Source organism: Cinclus cinclus, chromosome 4 (genome assembly GCF_963662255.1).
Source record: "Cinclus cinclus chromosome 4, bCinCin1.1, whole genome shotgun sequence".
NCBI lineage: Eukaryota > Metazoa > Chordata > Aves > Passeriformes > Cinclidae > Cinclus > Cinclus cinclus.
Window position 1 is genome coordinate 65,224,811 of NC_085049.1, and position 19,364 is coordinate 65,244,174.

Genomic DNA, 19,364 nt, shown 5'->3' on the forward strand with positions numbered 1-19,364 from the left:
GTAACTCAGAGATTTGATCCCCCTATGGACCATTCAGAAATTGCACTCGATGATCCTTGTGGATTCTTTCCAACTTGGAATATTCTGTAGTTTTGTGATTTTTTTCAATCAATTCTTCACATCAGGAAAGTTTTGAGGCACCCAAATCCCTCATCCTGCCTCAGTGGTATTGGACAAGAACAAAAAAAAACAGGGATAGTCAAAATACAGGAATTTTCATGGGATTGCTTAGGGAAAGAAGGCATGGAATGGTTGGGCTAGAAATTCCTGACTAACCATGCCTTTAATCCTTCTTTTTATGGAGCTTGTGTCAATAAAGTAATTTTGCTCCCTGTAGGAATCTTTCCATAGTGGTTTGGAGCTTCTTGACCATTTCAATCTGTGGGAGATTTCTTTGCAAAACTCCCTTGGTCTTTCCAAAGACATTTGGAAATGGGAATTCTGTGGATTTTTTTTCCAAAAGTGTAAGAAAAGTGCTTCAATTTTCGGAATATTTTGGTTTCCCTTTTCCAAAACTATCTGCTGATTCCACCAGAACCATTCCAGCCAAGCTGATTTCCTGCAGTTATCCTTCAAAAGGTGCTGTCCCATGCCCAGGGCTTTCCACTTATGATGAATTCCCATCTTCTTCTGCATGTGGAAGGACATCCAGAGGCCAAACCTGTGGAATTGATCCAGACTCCCGCCCTGTCTCTCCCTGTCTGCTCAGGCCGTGCCATATCCTACATGCTAAAGGAATTATTCCAGCCCTCCAGAGGGATGAGACCAGCTTTTCCTCACATCCTGGTGCTTGTGACCGATGGACAATCCCAGGATGATGTGCTGCCCCCAGCCAGAGCAGCTCATGCTTTGGGTAGGAGTTCCCAGTTGAGTTTCCCTCTGTTCTCCATGAATTTCCGGGTTGATGTTGCCCCATTTTGTTTCCATGATTCTCCATGACTTTTCAGGAGGCTGAGGTTGTCCTGTTGTGTTTCCCTCAGTTCTCCATGAATTTTCAGTGGTTTGAGGTTGCCTTGTTTTGTTTCTCTCAGTTCTCCATGAATTTCCAGAGGTTTGAGGTTGCTCTGTTGTGTTTCCCTCAGTTCTTCATGGATTTTCAGTGGTTTGAGGTTGCCTTGTTTTGTTTCTCTCAGTTCTCCATGAATTTCCAGAGGTTTGAGGTTGCTCTGTTGTGTTTCCCTCAGTTCTTCATGGATTTTCAGTGGTTTGAGGTTGCCTTGTTTTGTTTCTCTCAGTTCTCCATGAATTTCCAGAGGTTTGAGGTTGCTCTGTTGTGTTTCCCTCAGTTCTTCATGGATTTTCAGGAGGCTGAGGTTGCCCTGTTGTGTTTCCCTCGGTTCTTTACAGATTTCCAGGGGTTTGAGGGTGGTGCACTGTGTGAGGAGTCACTTTGAGGGCACTGTTGGTTCCTTCCCACCTTTATCCTTTCTCTTTTTGCTTTTCCAAACTTGTCTTGGTTTGTTGTAGCTCACTGCCAGCTCCAGGTGACTCCTCTGTGGGTTCTACCTGATCCCACCAGACGTTTTTACCAGGTAGGGGTTTCGAAACTCTGATGCCAAAAATTAGGAGTGGTGGAATCCATGTCATTCCAGGGCTCCGTGTCATTGCTGTGGGGGTGTCAGGAGCTGACCCCATGGAGCTCCACAGGATCTTGCTGCAGCAGAACTCCCAGAACGTTTTCTACGTCAGTACCTTCGATGACTTCCCCCAAATCCTCCAGGAGCTGATAGAAGCCATTTGTTCTGATGCTCATCTTCCAGGAACCCAAATCACACTGGAAAAGGTGAGTTCCTACTCCTGGGAGTAAATCCAGCTTGCAGTGGGTCAGGCACAAGAAAATCTTCTTCCCTGAGGGAAGTTTCAAAGCAGAATCAGAGCGGATTTAGGAAATCAGCGTGGATTTAGGACACCGTGTCCCATCCTGACCTCACAGTCCAGCCCTAAGAGCAAAACCTTTGAAATCCAGGGAGTGGAAATGGGGAAGCCAGGATAGAGCTGGGAATGTTTTGGTGGATAAAGCCACTGCAGAGCACTTAGAGATATTAAAAATTCATATTATAAATTCATAGGAAAAGGCTTTAAATGCCTGAGAATTCTCCGGGATAGTCAACTCTGCTTTTCCCTTTTTTTGCCTAAGCCAAAGCCAAGGAATGTTTTAGTCTGTATTTCCTGGTCACTCCAGTTTATTTGCCGTCCTTTGGTAGATATTAATTCCCTGATAATTTTTTTTTCTCTTTTGTTGAAGAGCTCCAGGGGCTCAGCAGCTCACAGGGGTTATGACCCCCACAGCTCCACTACAAAGGGAGAGAAAGGGGAGCGGGTGAGTCACAGAATCTTCTCAGTCAGAAGGGACCCACATGGACCATTGACTCCAGCTCCTAAGGGAACAACCCCATGAATGACAGCATGATCCACTTGGATAATTAATATCATGGAATCATGGAATGGTTTGGGTTGGAAGACACTTGAAAGATTATCCAGATCCAACCTTGACACCTTCCCCTATCCCAGGCTGCTTCAAGCCCCAATGTCCAACCTTGCCTTGGACACTTTCAGGGATCCAGGGACAGCCACAGCTGCTCTGGGAATTCCAGCCCAGCCTCCTCCCACCCTCCCAGCCAGGAATTTCTTCCCAATATCCCATCTATCCCTGCCCTCTAGCAGTAAATGCAACCAAATTGTGACCAAGGATGAGTTTGAGCAAAGAATCACCCTCAGATCTTTTCTCCTGGTGTTTTTGCTCTTCCTGCTCCATGCTGGCTTTGAAAATCCAGGAAAAGGGAACTGGTCTCGGATTTGGGAATGCTCTCAAGTGTTTTGGTGCTGCATGAAGCTGTTTGGGTTTGCAGGTCTGAGGTCATTCCCCCCCCCAAGCTGATATCTTCCATGTTTTTAGGGTCTCCCTGGGAAGGATGGCATTCCTGGGCTCCCAGGCAGGCCAGGCCGGCCAGGTCCTCCAGGTCCCCCTGGAATCATGGTATGGATTGGTTTTAACAAACTTTTCCAAAGGGCCATTCCAGAGAAAAGTGGCTAGTATCCCTCTGTCCTGTTTTGCAGGGGCTCCCTGGCAGCCAAGGTGACATTGTGAGTATTTGGAATCTGGGTTGGATTGGGTTGGGAGGGACATTAAAACTCATCCCATTCCATGGGCAGGGACACCTCCCGCTATCCCAGGTTGCTCCAAGCCCTGGCTAACACTTGCAGGGGCATCTGTGGTCTTGTGGGTGTTTTTCTATTTAATACTGCAGAATTTCTTTTTAATTCCAGGGATCTCCAGGCAATCCAGGACCAGCAGGGCCAAAAGGAGACAGAGTGGGTTCCATTCCTGGGTTTCACTGGGAAAAATTCCTTTCATTGTTGTGACCTTTCTTTTCCAAGCATTTCCACCAGGATCTTTGGCAAACCTGAATTTTTAAGCTGTGTCTACCTAATCCTACACTGCCAGACTTCATCTTGGGGAGTTTCCCTCAGGAATTTTATGTCTTTATGGTGCTCAGTCCTAATTCCAGGTTCTGGGCACAATTAATTAGTTAATTAATTGCAGGAGAAGGTGGGGGTCATTCTGCCTTTCTGAGTTTCGAGTATGAACAAACCTAGTTTAATCCATTTAGGACACTAAAATATTTAAATATTTACTGGGGGCTGATCCCAGGAGGAGCTTCCAGTCCTTCACCCATGTCCCCACTCCTCCTCTTTCCTTGCACCTCCCTGAGCTGTCTGTGCAGATGAAGATTGGGAATGGATCCTGCTGAAAGCCAACTTCCATTTTTCCCTTGGGATTAATCTTTCTTCATGCCAGCAAGCAAAATTCAGGTCATGGCCATGTGGTTTTGGGCATACCAGGGGCTTTGGGTTGATGGAATTCAATTAATTAAATTAAATTAAATTAAATCACCCGATTTCCTGTCTGCTCCTGGATCTCCTAAGGTGCCTTTATCCACAGGGAGAGCCAGGTTATGTCCTGGGAGGAGTGGAGGTGATTCCTGGCCGGAATGGGCAGCCTGGCCCCCCTGTGAGTATCAAACCCCAGGTGTGGGGGAGCCTTCAGCTTCCCAAGGGCTGGGAGAGATCCCAAATCCCTTCCTCTCCCGCTTTTTCCCTGCTGCAGGGGCAGAAGGGGCAGCCGGGGGTTCCAGGACCACCAGGTTCTCCAGGGCTACCGGGAATCTCCATCAAGGTGAGTTTGCAGCACAGTTCTGGGATGTGCCACGGGAAAAAGAGACCAAACACTGAATACTGCAGGTGGAGGTGTCTGGAGACCTCTCCTATAGCTCTGCCTTCCAGTGGGAGTGGGAATTTTGCTCTCTTGGACTGTCAGACTGCAGGATTTTTTGCTGTAATGAAGTTTGGTGAGGAGCCCCTCAGTGCCCATCCCATGGGAATTCTCCTTGTCCTTTGTGTTTCAGGGTGAACCAGGGGATTCAGGAATCAGGGTGAGTACCTGAGGTCAGCTTTCACTTTGGGATGAAAAGCCTTTTTCCCATAGTTATTTCCAAGCTGCCCAGGAAGTTCTGGCTTCCAAACTTCCCAAAATTCCACGGAGATCCATGAAGTGGATCCATGGAGTGAGACTTTCCTGTGTTTCATGCAGGGTCCCCGTGGGAGGAGTGGCCTCAAAGGTGACAGAGGAGACACAGGAGAACCCGTGAGTAGTCCCAGGAAGTCAGGGAAAAGCTAGGGCAGATCCAGAGGAGGGAAAAATAGGGATCAAGAGCATGGGACAGCAAATGGTCTGAACTGGCAGCAGATCCAAAACAAGGGAAAGGGTGGTTCTTCCCAGGAATCATCCCACAAGGAGGTTTGGGGCCTGGGAAGTTGGAGTGCAAGAGATGTGAGAACGAAAAAAGTCCATGGAGGATTACTTGGAATGAAAGACACGAGGATTGCTTTGGGAATTTTGTGTTACAAATGACTCAATCTGAAAGATAACACCCATTTGCTATTTTTCCATCCTTCCTGCATCTGTTCTTGATTGTTTTTGCCATACTGGAGAGCCGTATCCCATAAATCAGCCCTTTCCATGGGTCTGGATACAACGTTCCAGACCAAGGTGGGCTCCCAGCCTCTGTCTCCCATTGCTTCCCTTTCCCAAGTAAAACCAGGGATTCATAACTTATTTGTGAGGGAAAAGGAAATTTGGGAATACACAGACAGCTCCGTAATTCCTCAGTTTTAAAGGAACCTCTCAGATGGACAGATCAGGATAAATATCTCCCTGCAGAATTTAAAATAAACCTTTCCAGTTTGGAGGAAAAAAAAAATTATGATGTTCTTTCCTTTCCAGGGAAAACCTGGTTTGCCAGGCCCTGTGGGGCTCCATGGGGTTCCTGGACTGCCTGGACCACAGGGAGAAAAGGTTGGATATTTCCTGAATCCCTCAGCCCAGGGGAAAAATGAGAGGAATAGCAGGGTAGACCTGTGGGAAGGCATTTTAGAATGTCCCAACCTTCCTGGAATTTAGTGGCTCTGCTCAGGGCCAAACATTTCCAGAGGAAATTCCTCCCCTCCTGCTTTGCTAAGAAAGACTCTGGAGCAGAAATCTGGGAAGGATGTGTGCTCTGGTATCAACATTCCTGATGATTCTGTGTTTTCCTTGCAGGGAATGGCAGGAATTGGCATTCCTGGCACTGCTGGCATGAAGGGGGAGGAAGGAGAGCAGGTGGGTTGGGAATCTTGTAGTGAGACCTGCATTAAAATCCTCTCAGAGTGTTCAGTGTCTCCTGAGTCTCCTCCAATATTTAGGATTTCCTTGGAATCCTGTGGTTCCACATGGAAAGGGTGAGGGAAGGGAAGATTTGGGGTTTAAAATCGGAGCTTTCACTATTTCCTCCGTTGTTTACAGGGAATGATGGGACCTCCAGGAGCACCAGGACCAAAGGTGGGTGCTGAAATCCTAAACCTGAGTTCCTGGGCCTGGAATTCAGGTTCCAAGGAAACTTTCTGCCCCTAACCAGCATTGTAATGAATCATCATAATAATTCCTGTGGGAATCATCGGATCATGGAATGGTTTGGGTTGGAAGTGACCTTCCAAGGCCACCTGGTCCAAACCCTCTGGACTGAGCAGGGACATCTTCAACCAGGCCAGCCTGACCTGGAACCTTCCCTCAAAAGCAAAGAAAGGGAATAATTTTCCACTCCCTGGACTTTGGAATTCCTTGCTGCCAGGAGAGACCTGGAATGGCAGCAAGGTGTGATATTTTAAATAATAAACATCACTTTTGTGGCCAGGGATACTCCAGAGTCCCAGACTAGAAGAGCTGTCCTGTAATTAATGGAAAATTGGGTTGAAGAGCTCCATCCTTCCCTCCCTTCCTCGGTCCCTCTGGATGGCAGCAGGAACCAAAAGTGCTGGATCTGTTTTCATTCTGCTGGAAATTCCCTTCTGATTTCTTCCAGGGAATTCCAGGACCTCCAGGGCAGAAGGGAGACCAAGTGAGTGAAACAATAAGAGAACATTTGACCAGCTCAGGTGCAATTATCCTGATTTTCCCAGCTTGTTCCCTGTGGGATCCAGCAGGGATATCCTTGAGCTCAGTTCTCCCCTCTCCGTGGCTCTTGTGCTTCTGAGACAACTTTTGAGCACTTTTAAGGAATAAACGATGGGAAAAGGATGAGCAAAAAGTTTTTCCTGCCTCACATTTTTCATTCCATTGGCCACCACTCCTTCCTCTTGCCTTGCAGGGAAATCCAGGATTTCCAGGTGCTCCAGCCTTGGAGGTAACTTGGAGTGCTTTAGAGCCCTTCTTGTCCTTCAGCTGTTCAGTTTCAATCCCAAAATGCCAAGAATCCAAGAGCTGTGTCTTACAGAATCGTGGGAAGAACACCCAGACCACTTCCCTGATCCTCCAGCCAACTTTGTCCTCTTCCCCCTTGCTCCACTTCTTGCATTCCCAGTATTCCCACTGTCCCCTCCAAGGAGCTTCACTGCTGTCCAGGAAACACAAGGATAAAAATTCCTACCACTGAATCTGTGTGCTCCAGGACTTTCCCTACTCAAGCTCTTCATCCAAAGGGATGAGCCCTGCTGGACACCTACAGCTCTCCATGTCCCTCCAAATTCCAGCTTTAAGGAGAAACCATGGTGGTGGCCACCTCTGTGTGCCATAAGATTTCTTATCCCACAACAGTTCTTATCCCACAACAATTCTTATCCCATAACATGCCTTGCTTTGGAAAAAGGTACCATGAAAAGGAGATTTAAAATTGTCTTTTTTTCCCCCATCATTAACTGAGGATTTCTATGATTTCTTCTCCTCAGGTTTTGGGACCTCCAGGCAAGAAAGGTGTCAGGGTAAGAATGACATTTAATTAATTAATTAATTAATTAGCACTGCTTGAAAAGCCAAGATCTATTCCTGGAAAACTGAGGTTGTTCCATGTTTCCTGAATTCCATCTCCTTTGTGATTGGCAGGAGAGGAGAGCTTGGGAAAGTCTCATCCTGGGGATATTTCTCTTGCTTTTATTCACATTTCATACCTGACATTCCCATTCTAGCCTTAGTCCAGGGGAAAATTTAGGATTTCAGAAGGAAGACATCACCCAAATGCAGATCCAGCCCAATCCCAGAAGATACTTCCAGCCAAGGGAGGCTAAAATCAGGGATTTTAGAAGAGGCTGGAAGGGATTTCTGGAGATCTCCAATCCTACCTCCTGCTCAAAGCAGAACCAACTCCAAGGCTGGTTCAGGTCTCCTGTGCTGAGAATTCCCATGGATGGAGAATTCCCACATCTTTAAGCCCCTGATCCAGAGTTTGGCCTCATAGAGAGAAAATCAGATTTCCCAAACCAAGGAGCTCTCTGGGACAGAGCTGTTCCCTGGCTGTATTGTCCATATTTTCCAGCTGCTTTAGAGAATTCCAGTCACTCTCTCAATGGCTTTGAGGTGGAACATGACCCGGAATATTTTAAATGGTGTTTTTTTTCACTTTTTTCCTTAGTCTTGCTCTCTCATTGCCATCCTGCCAAGAACCTTCTCTGTGTGAGAAGGATTTACTGCAGGACAGATTCCCTGTGGCTTTTCCATGGAAATTCCCTACAGTGCTTCAGGCCTCCCTCATTCCGTAGACACAATGAATTTTGACTTTTTTTGCTGGGATTGGATGTTGGAATCACCTCCTCTTATTGCTCCTATTGCCCAGACTGCTTAACTTTGGCTGGCAAAAAATCCCTCTTTTCTTTTAGGCTGAGCTTAAGTAGTGTCCTAGGAGTTGTGCTGTGGCTTTGTGAAGGAATGTGGCCTGGAATGTCCAAATTTTTTTTTTATTATTCCTGATACTTCACTGCCAACCTACAGAGAAATGACAGGAGTTCATTTGATTCAGTTTAAACCAGTAAAAATGCCTTTATGGTGCTTTGTAGTGTGGTAACAACTGTGATGAGTTTTGGGTGGCAGAAGAGCAGGTGCCATAGAAAAAATTACTTTTAAATCCGGGATGGATGGGGGCGGGGAGTGGATTTGGCAAAGGAATTTTTTCAGGGGTGCACTAGAATTGCAAAATGCAGCCCTAAGGAGTCATGGGAACAGGGCTTGGCTTCCTGCAGGATGTTCTTGGTTTCAGGTGTGTCTTTTATTCCCAGGGAGATCCCGGACCAGCTGGACCACGAGGGGACAAAGGAATCCCAGGAGAAAAAGGGGAGAAGGTGATGACCTTGCACTTCCTTTAGGGATAAAAGGATTTTATTTTTTTCTTTTTTGGCCACCAAGGGAAACTCTGAGGGCGATGGAATTCCTCCCCAAGTCATCCATCCAGGGGAGACTTCTATGTGTAAAAATGCAAATCTCCTGGAAAGGAAATCAGGGAGAGAGTAAATGCTCAGCTCCCTGCTTGTCCCTGGGAATGGAAACACCTTGGATCTGCTCTGGCTTTTCCTGCTCTGTGGAGATTCCTCCTGAACTTGGAAAAGTTGCCTTTGGCAAAACCCTGTATCCATTTGTTTTGTTTTTTTCAGGGGAGTCCAGGATTTGGAATTCCTGGCCAGCCTGGGCTAAAGGGAGACATCGGTGACAGGGTGAGTGGGACAGCGGGGTGGGTGTGGAATGGGAAGGGCTCAGGGGACAAACCAGGAGGTTTAGGGACAAAATCTCTCTGTCACCTCCATGGATTTGTTTGCCTTCAGCCCTGAGGAGACAAACACTGGGGAGGTGACAAGGAATGGGGCTGGTGACCCTGTAGAGGTCTGGGGGTGACCGGGTCGTGAGCTCTGTCCTCAGGTCGGGTACAAAGGTGGGATCCCCAAAAATGTGAATTCCTCATGACTGGAGGAAAACACGGATAGTCAATGCTCAATTGGTGACCCTGTGGACAGAATCCCATCTTGGTGAACAGAATCCAAGGAAGTCCCATTCCCAATTATTTCCTCTGCTGAAAGTCCCCTTGATCTTCATCTTCCTGACTTTTGTGTCTAGGAAGATCTTGGCGGCTCCCAGGTGACTCCACTGATGTCCAGGAAGGATTGGGTTAATCCTTGCTGTTCCCTTCTGCAGGGACATCACAGTCTCGTTCATTTTAATCCAGCAAAAATTAGCAAATCCCAACATTGTGGATGAGTATCTTTGGGAAGAGGGGTGGGAAGATTAAAATATTGATGGTTTCAACATGGGGGAGACAGGAGACACCTCTGGACAGGGTGGACTTGGTGCAGCCCCTCGTGGGACATTCCCCTGTTTTCCTCTGATTTTATCTGCTGACACCTGGAATTATCTTACCTGGGCCATTCCTTCTGTGTTTCTGCAGGGAAATGTGGGATTATCTGGGAAGCCAGGCCAGAAGGTGAGTCCATGGAAAGCTTTGTTCCCTGTGAGGGAGGGGAGGCCCTGGCACAGAATTCCCAGAGCAGCTGTGGCTGCCCCTGGATCCCTGGAAGTGTCCAAGGCCAGGTTGGACACTGGGGCTGGGAGCAGCCTGGGATAGTGAGAGGTGTCCCATGGCAAGGGGTGGAACCAAGTGGTCCTAGAGGTTCCTTCCAACACCTTTGATCAGCCTTTAAAAAAATTCCTGCTAATCCTCACCTACAGGATTTTTCCCTGGAAAAGTTCAAAACCAGCCAAGGAATTTCTGGAAAAGATCCCACCTGTGGCATTTGTTCAGTGAGGGTCTAACTGTGGGCATTCCTCAAACAGGGATTAGCTGGAAGAGGGTTTGGATTTGGGAATTGTTCCATAGATCAGTGAATGGAATATTTGGGCTGGATCAGCTTCCAGAGCATGGAAAAATGGGATGTCACAAGAAATAAATGGGATGCAGCCAAACCAGGAGGTGTTAATGAGATTGCAAAGTGGAAGCAAGGAGAAGCGTTTGGGGTTGGGAGAAGGTCTGGAGAGGGGGTATCCCAAATTTCCAGGATTTCATGGAATATTTTAAGTTGGGAGAGACCCACAAAGAACATCCAATCCTGCTCTTAAGGCAATGGGATCAAATCCACGACCTTGTGGGACAAACATCAAACAGAGCAGATGAGGATCCATCCATGAGATCTCAGCTGATTTAAATGGGAATAAAAATTAAAACGTGGAATGGGAAATGATCCTGTGAATCCAAGACTGGGTCCATCTCAAGTCTCTGCTAATCTGAGCTGCTCCTGGAGGTGGAGAACCTCAACAGATCCTGTCCTGAGTGAATTCCAGGGATGACTGTGGGGTCTGGATAGATGAGGTTAGACCTGGATGCTTTCCAGCCCAATAATCCTACAAAAATAATAATAATAATAATAGTGGAATTAAATAAACTGAAATGCTAGAAATATATATTATTAAATAAATCAAATTGAAATAAATATTAATACCACAATTCCTACAATCCCAGCCCTTCCTAGCACAGGGTAAATGCTCTGAGCCCAGACTTCATCCGGGATTGTGGAAGCAGCCACGGATGTGCTGCTGGGATCTGCCCCTCAGTGTCTGAAGTGGGAGGGCTGTGGAATGTAGGGTAGGAATGTGACAAGTCTTGTTTCCTTTAGGGGGAGAGAGGTGAACCAGGATTCCCTGGAAAACCAGGAGAGGCTGGGCTGAGAGGAAAAGATGTGAGTAAAGGCAGGATCCAGGGGGATGGAGCTGCTGATCCCTGGGGACCAACCAAGAACCCCAGCTCTGCCCTGCAGTGACAAGAAGGGACAATTTTATTTCCTTGTTATTCAACATCAGTTCCCAGAAAAGCTGTGGCTGCCCCTGGGTCCCTGGAATGTCCAAGGCCAGGTTGGACATTGCGGCTGGGAGCAGCCTGGGATGGTGGGAGGTGTCCCTGCCCATGGAAATGGGGTTGGAACTGGATGGGATTTAAGGTCCTTTCCAACCCAAATCATTCTGGGATTCTTTGATCAGGATTTTTGTCACATTTTGATGTGGATCTAGCAGGAGGTGCAGCCACATCAGCCCTGAGGGGTTCTGAGCCTCAGATGATCCCAGCTGGGAAAGGATCCATAAAAATCATGGAGCCCAGCTCCCTGCTCCTCACAGAACTGCCCAAATAATTCCCTCTTATGGCCAGACAAGGTGGGCCCTCACAAAAACATCAGAAGAAGCTTCTAGAAATTTCTTCTGACCCCAGTGAGGAGCTTTCCTCAGCTCTGAGGGCGGCTGGGTCGATCCCTGGAAATGGAATAGGGTTCCTTTTAAGAGTTCTTGGGATCAAATGAGGCGGCCCCTCACAAAAACAAGGTGGGTCCTCACAAAAGAAGATGGCCCCTTACAAAAACATCCTGACTGGAAAACTGGAAAACTGGATTTTTATACACCGAGCTTGATGCCACATGATCTGGAGTATCCCTGTGGTCACTTTGGAATATTTCTGTGGATAGTTTGGGTCATCTCTCCTGGCTCTTTCTTCTCCCAACTTCCTATGAATTCCCAGCTTTGCTCCTGGAAAACCCCTCCTGCTTTTCCCCAAGGGTTGGGTTGATCCCTGGATATCAAGTAGAAGAGGATCACCCAAGGAAATCTTGGGAAGAAAGGAAGCAGCTGCATTCCAACAGCCCTGGAGTCGTGATTCCAGAACAAGAGCTCTGAATTTGAGTAGGAAATAATGGGAAAAAAACTTGGGAAAACCAGGGAGGAAAGGCTTCTCTGGGACCAAGGGAATCCTATCCCCTTTTGAGGTGCCAGGAAAACAGCAGCTGGAAAATGAAACCCTTGGATTTGTCCTGAAGTTGATCCCTGCTCATTTTTGATTTCCTGTTTACTTGTCCTTAAACTGTGGAGAATCCTCTTCACCTTTCTTTTATCTCAGATTTCACATTCCAAAAGGCTGGAATGGAAAAACCAAAAAAAAAAACAAAACAAAAAAAAAAAAAAACAAAAAAAAAAAACTGGGGGGTTTGGTTTGGTTTTGTTTTTTTTTGGGGGGGGGGGATGTTTTGGTTTGGTTTTGTTATTGTTTTGGGGGGATTTTTTTTGGTTTTTTTTGTTTTGTTTTGTTTGGAGGGGGTGGTGGTTTTGTTTGTTTGGTTGATTTTGTTGGGTTTTTTTTGTTTTGTTTTGTTTGGAGGGGGTGGTGGTTTTGTTTGTTTGGTTGATTTTGTTGGGTTTTTTTTGGTTTGGTTTGTTTGTTTGTTTGTTTGTTTGTTTGTTTGTTTGTTTGTTTGTTTGTTTTCTGGGAGATGCTGAAAACAGAGTGCCCTGAGTGGAATCCCAGAATATCCCAAGTTGAAAGGGACCCACCATGATCATCCAGTCCAACTTCTGGCCCTGCACAGGACACTCCAATAATCCTACCCTGTCCCCGAGATCATTATCCAGACATTCCTGGAGCTCAGAACAGTGGGATTTGGTGGCAATCACCTCACCCTACCACTAAATTTATATATTCCACTCACCCCACACACATGGGAATGCTGTAAAACACCATCCCTAATTTAAGATATGCCAGATATCCCAAAACCTGCCTCTATCCCAGTTTTCCAAGCATTAAGCTGGGCTAAAGGGAGTAAACCTCCATTAGAGCCCCTGGAATGTTTGATGGATTTGGTTCTCTCCCCTTAAACCATTTCTTCCAGGTTTAAGTGCAATAAAATTCCTACCACGTGATGGAAAAACATTTGGAAAGCTGCTCCTCTCTTTTAGGGAGAAGCTGGAGTCCCTGGAGAGCCAGGAGTGAGAGGAATCAGGGTAATAATTCAATTTTTCTCACTGTTATTATCATTTCCTGCCCTGGAGAGTGGTGGGGATGCTCTGTTTCCCTTCTCCACCCCAATGGGAGCCCTCACTTGGAAATATCCACTTCCAAATATTCCTTCCTGTGGGGAAAAGAATATTTTGATTGTTTTTTCCCCTCAATCTTTTCTTGCAGGGTCCTCCTGGACTCCCAGGACAACCTGGAGAGCAAGGAATGAAAGGAGATCCAGGAGAACATGGAAAGGATGTAAGGAATTCCTGAAGGAGCATCTGGAAGAGGGTGGATTTTGGGAGAGCTTTTATTTGTTCCCAGCATTATAAAAAAATAATATGTATTTCTGTGGATTTGGGTTGGATAGATCCAGCAGAGATGGATTCACTCCGTCCTTTTTTCATCCCCGTGGAAAAAAAAAAATCAGGGAAAATATTACCAAGTTTCTCATGACTTTACCTCAATCCTATCTGGGAGATTCCCAAAAATATCAAAGCAGTTTCTCCCCCTCTCCCACCCTTCTCACTGTGACCATTTTAATAAGAATTGGGAGTTAAAATTTGCAATTTAATTATTTAATTTACTTCATTTGATTATTTACTTTATTTTATTTTATTGAATTATTTAATTTATTCCATTTAACTATTTAATTTATTTTTAATTTTATTTATTCTTGTTGTTCATTTTGTGGGGACAGGGAAGGACACCAGGCAAAGAAGCCACAGCAGCAATTCCCAAGAAATTTTGCTTAGCTGGGAGGAAAAACTCATTCCCAGAGGTCCAAAGGATGTCTTTGGATGGATCCTTTGCAGCCATTCCTCCCAAATTCCTGATTTACCTGCAGGACTCATGTCCTGAGTCACAGGAAAAGTGGGACTGGGAGAAAAGCTGCAAGAAATATCCCCATGGATCCAAAACAGATCCAATCCCAAAGAAATCCAATCCTCAGCCAAGATGTGGTGGCAGGGAAATAAAAGCAAGGTTTGGTTTGCACGAGAGGTAATTCCATTTTTCCGGGTGGGATAGCAAAGGAAAAGCAGGAAAACTCCCAAGAACATGAGCCCTTCTGGAGGTCAAGCTTCAAGTGTGGAGCAGGATTGCTCCAAATTTAACTTAAAAATGGGAATTAGGGAGACAAGGAGTTGGTTGGTCCCTCTGGAAAAAGGTGGCATTAGTTTGGGATCAGCACCCAGGAAACGGGAATTTTAGAGGGGAACTAATACATTCCTGCTGGTTTTTAGGGAATTCCTGGGAAGGACGGCCTGAGAGGTGAAAGAGGTCCCCCAGGTCTAAAGGTAGGTCCTGAGTCCTGATTTTTGTGGTAGTGCCTCCACTTTGGGCAGGCTAGAGGGGAGGAAAACCCAGCTCAGGTCTCCTCTGACCCCCCTACCCCCCCCCCCCAAAAGTTTGGGATTTCAAAACAGAGCTCCTGGGAGCTCTCAGGAACTCGTGGGGCTGTGGTCCCACATCTCCACGGAGCTTCTTTAGGAGGAAGAATGTTCTTCAGGAGCCAAGGGGGATAAATTTCTGGAATGTTCACAGACTGTTCCTTCCTTTCCTCCTCCTGCAAGCTGAAGAGCACGTGGAAAGGGGTGGAAGGAGGAACAGCTTCCCACCCATCCAAGATCTTTAGAGGTGGGAACAACTCCTGCCTTAACAGAGAGGAAAATGCTGCAGGAAGCATCACCAGTGGGGACAGGGAGATTTCCTGGCTGCCACAAGATCCAGACCTTTGGAAAAGCAAAGATTTATCCAGGGGACAGTCATCCCCAAATTTGTCCCTGGCAACCTCGTCTGGAGATGCCGTCGGGGCCTTCCTGGTGCCCTTCATTCCACCGGAATCTGTCGATGCCGAACCCGGATTTCGGTGAAATGAAGCCCCTCAGAGAGGCAGGTCAGCCCCACCTCAGCAGGTGTTCCTCACCCCTGGAGCCTCCAGGCTGGACCTCCCAAAGCCCTGCAGCTCATCCATGGGTTCATGCCAAGGCGTCTCGCCTGGAGATGGAATTCCATCGCTGTCGCCTTCTGCGGGGGCCCATCCCGCTGGAGATGTTGGACCCGGCCACGTGTGGGGCCGCCAGCACCGTGGCCACCTCCAGAAGGCACCACCAGCCACAGGGGCACCTTGGCCGTCGTCCTCCTTGGTGTCCTCTGCACTGGTGACACTGAGGGACCTCAGAAATCTTTCCTTTTCCACACATTTGCAGCCGAGAGGTGGAGAAGGGGACGGAGCAAAGCTCTGGCCTCAATCTCACTTGGATGCTGCTTGTGGGCCAGGCTTTCCCTACAAAATCCAGCTGTGCCTGTGTCCAGTGGAGGAGGGAAGGAGCCTATGGAGCAGGGTGGGATTCAAACCCCTAAATGGGAATTATCCAGGATTATGGAGCGGGCTGGTGGCAGACAAAGGGCCAGATATGGGATTGCTCCCCTTCCTCTTCTTGTACCTCATGGAAATGATGGAATTAATGAGCTGTTCTCGTTTATTCCAAGGGAGAACCTGGCCCACCAGGAAAAGGAGTGGAAATGAAGGTAAATAAATCAAAATTAAAGACTGTGTAAATGTTGGGAGCACCTCCCTCTCTGTCTGGGTTGGGATGGCAGAGGGGACCCAGTGTGTGTCATCAGCCACTTCCAGGAGAATCCTCCTGGAGAGCAGAGGGGGAGAAGCTGGGACCTTTCTTTCCCCTTGCAGGACCTGGAGAGGCTTTTTGAAGCGTATGGGATCAAGGTAGGAGATCCTTTCTCCTTCCTCCTGACCAGGGGTTGTAATTTGGCTTTTCCATCTCTTCCCTCTGGAATCCTGGTGCTGACATTTGCTCCACCAGCAACCCCAGGAAGGTTCATTCCATTTCCTTTTCCAGGTTATATTTAAATATTTCTGGATATATAAAATTCAAATATAAATATTTAAAAGATTTAAATATTTCCGGGACACATTTTTTTGCTGCCATTTTATGGGGTGGGTGGTGGCTTTGAGGCCCCTTGGACCTTAGGGCCCCTCTAATTCCAACCTCAACACCTTCCACCATCCCAGGTTGCTCCAAACCCCATCCAGCCCAGCCTTGGACACTTCCAAGGGTTGGGGCACTCACAGCTTCTCTGGGAATTCCCTCCAGCTCCTCCCCACCCTCACAGCCAAAAATTCCTTCCCAATATCCAACTGAAATCCTCATTCAGTTTAAAGTCCTTGTCTCTTGTCATATCTCCATATTCCCATGGAAAAAGCCACTCTCCCTCTTGTTTAAGTCCCCTTGAAGTCCTAAAAGGCCACAGATGTGGGGTTTTTATTAAAGATGGGGTGAGACCCCACAAAAGCTCCGTGGATCAGCTCCTTGATCCCAAACCTATATTTAAACCATCCCTCAGCTGTCCCTGCCCTGTGAGCCCCTGGGAATCCATCATTCCTTGGTTTTGGGTGGCTGCTGTGGGATTGTCACGTGCTGGGGACAGGAGGGTGGCACTGGGCTGCCTTACTGGTGTGCACTGGTTCCAGCTGGCGCTGCTGAGGGACCTCTCCAATGCGATCCTGCGGGATGGGCTGGATGGGCTCCTGTGGCACTGGGGTGGCCCCAGGATGAGCAAAACTTCCAGGGAAAACCAGGCAGCCGTGCCCGTCACTGTGAGTAGCATCACCTGCCAGGGGTGACAGACCTCCAGGGAATGAGGGAAATGGGAATGAGCCACCAAAGGCCTCAGGGTCACCTCTGTCATCGAGCAGGTCACGGTGGTTTGGGAGAGGCACCAGGATCTGGGATCTTTGGGATAAAGGGATACTAAACAGCTCAATTTTTAATGGGAATGAAGGAATCGGTCAAGCTTTGTTGTCCACAGAAGCCATTCCTAAAGCCACCAAAGTTTGTCCTTGTGCCCTCTGGGAGCTTTTGGAGTGGTGGGTGTGGGGCTGAAGCACCAAAAGGGGTCATGAGTGGGGTCTCAACAGCAAAAGGGACCACAGGGAGGGAGAAGGATTCCTTGGAAGGAAAGTCTGGGTGTGGCCAGCAAGGAATTGCTGCCCACTCGCCCCAGCCTGGCTCAGAAATGTCACCAAGTGGGACAGAGTGTGCTGGAAGGTTGGGAAAGGTTGGAATGAAGCCACCAGGATCCAGCAGTGGATCACAGGAGCTCAGGGCTGTCACTGTCACACCAATCCCTTGTTCTGGTGTCGCAGGATCCGCTGGTGTCCGACACTTCCCACCGTGTCCCGGCCAGCACTGAGGTGACAGGAGAAGGACAGAGCCTGGAGCTGGAGCTGCTTCTGTCTGGAGGATCCCCTGAGGTGAAAATAAACAGCAGGAAAGATGAAATCAGGGTTTTTATTGTGTCCAGTTCTGGGCTCTTCCAGTCAGGAAGGACATGGAGAGTGTCCAGGGAATGGATCTGGGAAGAAAATGGAGAACCAGAAAAAGCTGAGGGAGCTGGGAAAGGGGCTCAGCCTGGAGAAAAGGAGGCTCAGGGGGGACCTTGTGGCTCTGCACAACTCCCTGACAGGAGGGGACAGCCAGGGGGGATTTGGGATCTGCTTCAGGGAACAGGGACAGGAGGAGAGGGAATGGCCTCAGGCTGGGACAGGGAAGGGTTTGGGTGGACAGCAGGAATTTCTCCATGGAAAGGGTGGTCAGGGATTGGAACTGCCCAGGGAAGTTTGGAGTCCCCATCTCTGGAGGCGTCCAAGGAATGTCTGGAAGTGGCACTCGGGGGTCTGGGCTGGGGACAGGGTGGGGATCAGGCACAGCTTGGACTCCATGGAAAAACTTTTCTGTCCTGGGATTCTGTGGAGCGTCTCCTGCCCTGGCAGGGATGGATCCAATCCTATTGTGAGGATGGATTGGGATTGTCAGTGCTGGGACTGCCAGAGCTCCAGGAGCTCCCAGGGACAGGGTGGGATTGTTGGGATGGGCCAGGAGTTGGGACTGATGATCTCTGTGGGTTACTTCCCACTCAGGACATTCCCTATTCTGTGACTCCAGAGCTTTCATTTGGAGTAACCAGACAAATTCTAGCCACCTGCATCCTGATTAACAGCTCCTATTTTTGGGAATTAGGAACACATCCACAATTTTAAGGCTTCTTTCTGTGCTGGGCTTCCTGTAGGAGGCATCTCCTGGGCCTTTATCTCCATCAGGATGATCCAATTCCTCAGAGACTTGGACAAGGTGGGAGAGTCCCAGGCTCCTCCTGTGTCCTCAGGTTTTTCCCAGATTTTTCCAAGACGGATTAGGACATTTTAGGGGCTTGAGAGGGGAGGTTTGCACCAAGGGACACAACCCCAGAGCCAACAAAAGTTGGGATTTGAGATACAGAGACCCCAAAACTGTCCCTGTTGAGCTTTGGGAGCCCAACCCTAAGTGGAAAAAAGGATTTGGGACCATCAGAGCATCCCTCAATCCCTCAGGGAATCAATCCTTCCTTTTCCATTGGTGCTGACTGGATGGATGCAAAGGAGTTAAAACTCCCAGAATTTGACTGGACAGATCATTGAAATTTTGAGTTTTGCCCCTATTTTATTGCAATGGTAAAATGAAATTACAGAAAGAAGCATGGATCAGTGCCAGGACTTGGGAAAGGATCCTGCTGTCCATTTTTTCCATTTTTTCCCAATAATTAATGGAATTCTGTCGGTGTTTGTCTATCCTTCTCTGCAGAGCTTGACTGTGCCCCCACCACATCCAGGGGATCTGCAGGAAAACCATTCCCTGGATTTCTTTGAGCCCTTGGAGGAGAGGCTGGAAGGACAACCCCCACAGGACACCAGCCAGGTACATTTTTCCAAGAATTTCAGACCAGTGATGGACTGGGAGGGACTGGGATGCAAATCTTAATCTTGGGGTAGCTTCTCCATATTCCTTGGAGAACACCAGAGCTCCTGGAACGGGCAGGAGGCTGATAGGAGTGACCAAAAATCCCTTGGGAAACGTTTTGTTGGTTAATCACACAATTTTGGGGGGAAAAACGGGATAGTCCCATTTTATCTGATCCCATCTGGCCACACCATCCTGGTGAAATTCCAGCTTGGTTGACTGAAGAGTTGATGACTCTTAAGAGTTTGAAAATAGGGATAATGCAGATTTCAAACAGGGAATTTAAAATCCACCTCCTATGAGATGTTTCCTTTTCCTTCCCACTTTCCATGGATATGGAAATACATCGATATGGTCTCAGGATATTCCTGCTGTGCTCTGGAGCATCTGAGTTATTTAAACAGCGGGATTTTAGGGTCTAGGCAGGAATTTGGGGATTTTCTCTGATCCCTAAAATCCCCATTTC

The 19,364-nt window shown here is 47.7% G+C and overlaps 1 protein-coding gene across 1 annotated transcript in view; it reads left to right on the top strand.

Annotated features, from left to right (window-relative positions):
- Nucleotides 1–19,364, top strand: part of LOC134043806 (collagen alpha-1(VII) chain-like) — an 83,588-nt gene that overhangs the window by 24,745 nt on the left and 39,479 nt on the right. Inside the window, exons 23-50 of the mRNA XM_062492537.1 lie at nucleotides 710–853; nucleotides 1,593–1,783; nucleotides 2,246–2,320; nucleotides 2,897–2,977; nucleotides 3,058–3,084; nucleotides 3,268–3,312; nucleotides 3,944–4,012; nucleotides 4,109–4,177; nucleotides 4,407–4,433; nucleotides 4,592–4,645; nucleotides 5,285–5,356; nucleotides 5,600–5,659; nucleotides 5,843–5,878; nucleotides 6,399–6,434; nucleotides 6,684–6,719; nucleotides 7,261–7,293; nucleotides 8,581–8,643; nucleotides 8,953–9,012; nucleotides 9,738–9,773; nucleotides 10,960–11,022; nucleotides 13,058–13,102; nucleotides 13,284–13,355; nucleotides 14,342–14,395; nucleotides 15,591–15,629; nucleotides 15,793–15,828; nucleotides 16,594–16,719; nucleotides 17,269–17,376; nucleotides 18,743–18,856. Of these exons, the coding sequence (XP_062348521.1) occupies nucleotides 710–853; nucleotides 1,593–1,783; nucleotides 2,246–2,320; nucleotides 2,897–2,977; nucleotides 3,058–3,084; nucleotides 3,268–3,312; nucleotides 3,944–4,012; nucleotides 4,109–4,177; nucleotides 4,407–4,433; nucleotides 4,592–4,645; nucleotides 5,285–5,356; nucleotides 5,600–5,659; nucleotides 5,843–5,878; nucleotides 6,399–6,434; nucleotides 6,684–6,719; nucleotides 7,261–7,293; nucleotides 8,581–8,643; nucleotides 8,953–9,012; nucleotides 9,738–9,773; nucleotides 10,960–11,022; nucleotides 13,058–13,102; nucleotides 13,284–13,355; nucleotides 14,342–14,395; nucleotides 15,591–15,629; nucleotides 15,793–15,828; nucleotides 16,594–16,719; nucleotides 17,269–17,376; nucleotides 18,743–18,856 (1,871 nt within the window). The remainder of the gene's footprint in view (nucleotides 1–709; nucleotides 854–1,592; nucleotides 1,784–2,245; nucleotides 2,321–2,896; nucleotides 2,978–3,057; nucleotides 3,085–3,267; nucleotides 3,313–3,943; nucleotides 4,013–4,108; nucleotides 4,178–4,406; nucleotides 4,434–4,591; nucleotides 4,646–5,284; nucleotides 5,357–5,599; nucleotides 5,660–5,842; nucleotides 5,879–6,398; nucleotides 6,435–6,683; nucleotides 6,720–7,260; nucleotides 7,294–8,580; nucleotides 8,644–8,952; nucleotides 9,013–9,737; nucleotides 9,774–10,959; nucleotides 11,023–13,057; nucleotides 13,103–13,283; nucleotides 13,356–14,341; nucleotides 14,396–15,590; nucleotides 15,630–15,792; nucleotides 15,829–16,593; nucleotides 16,720–17,268; nucleotides 17,377–18,742; nucleotides 18,857–19,364) is intronic.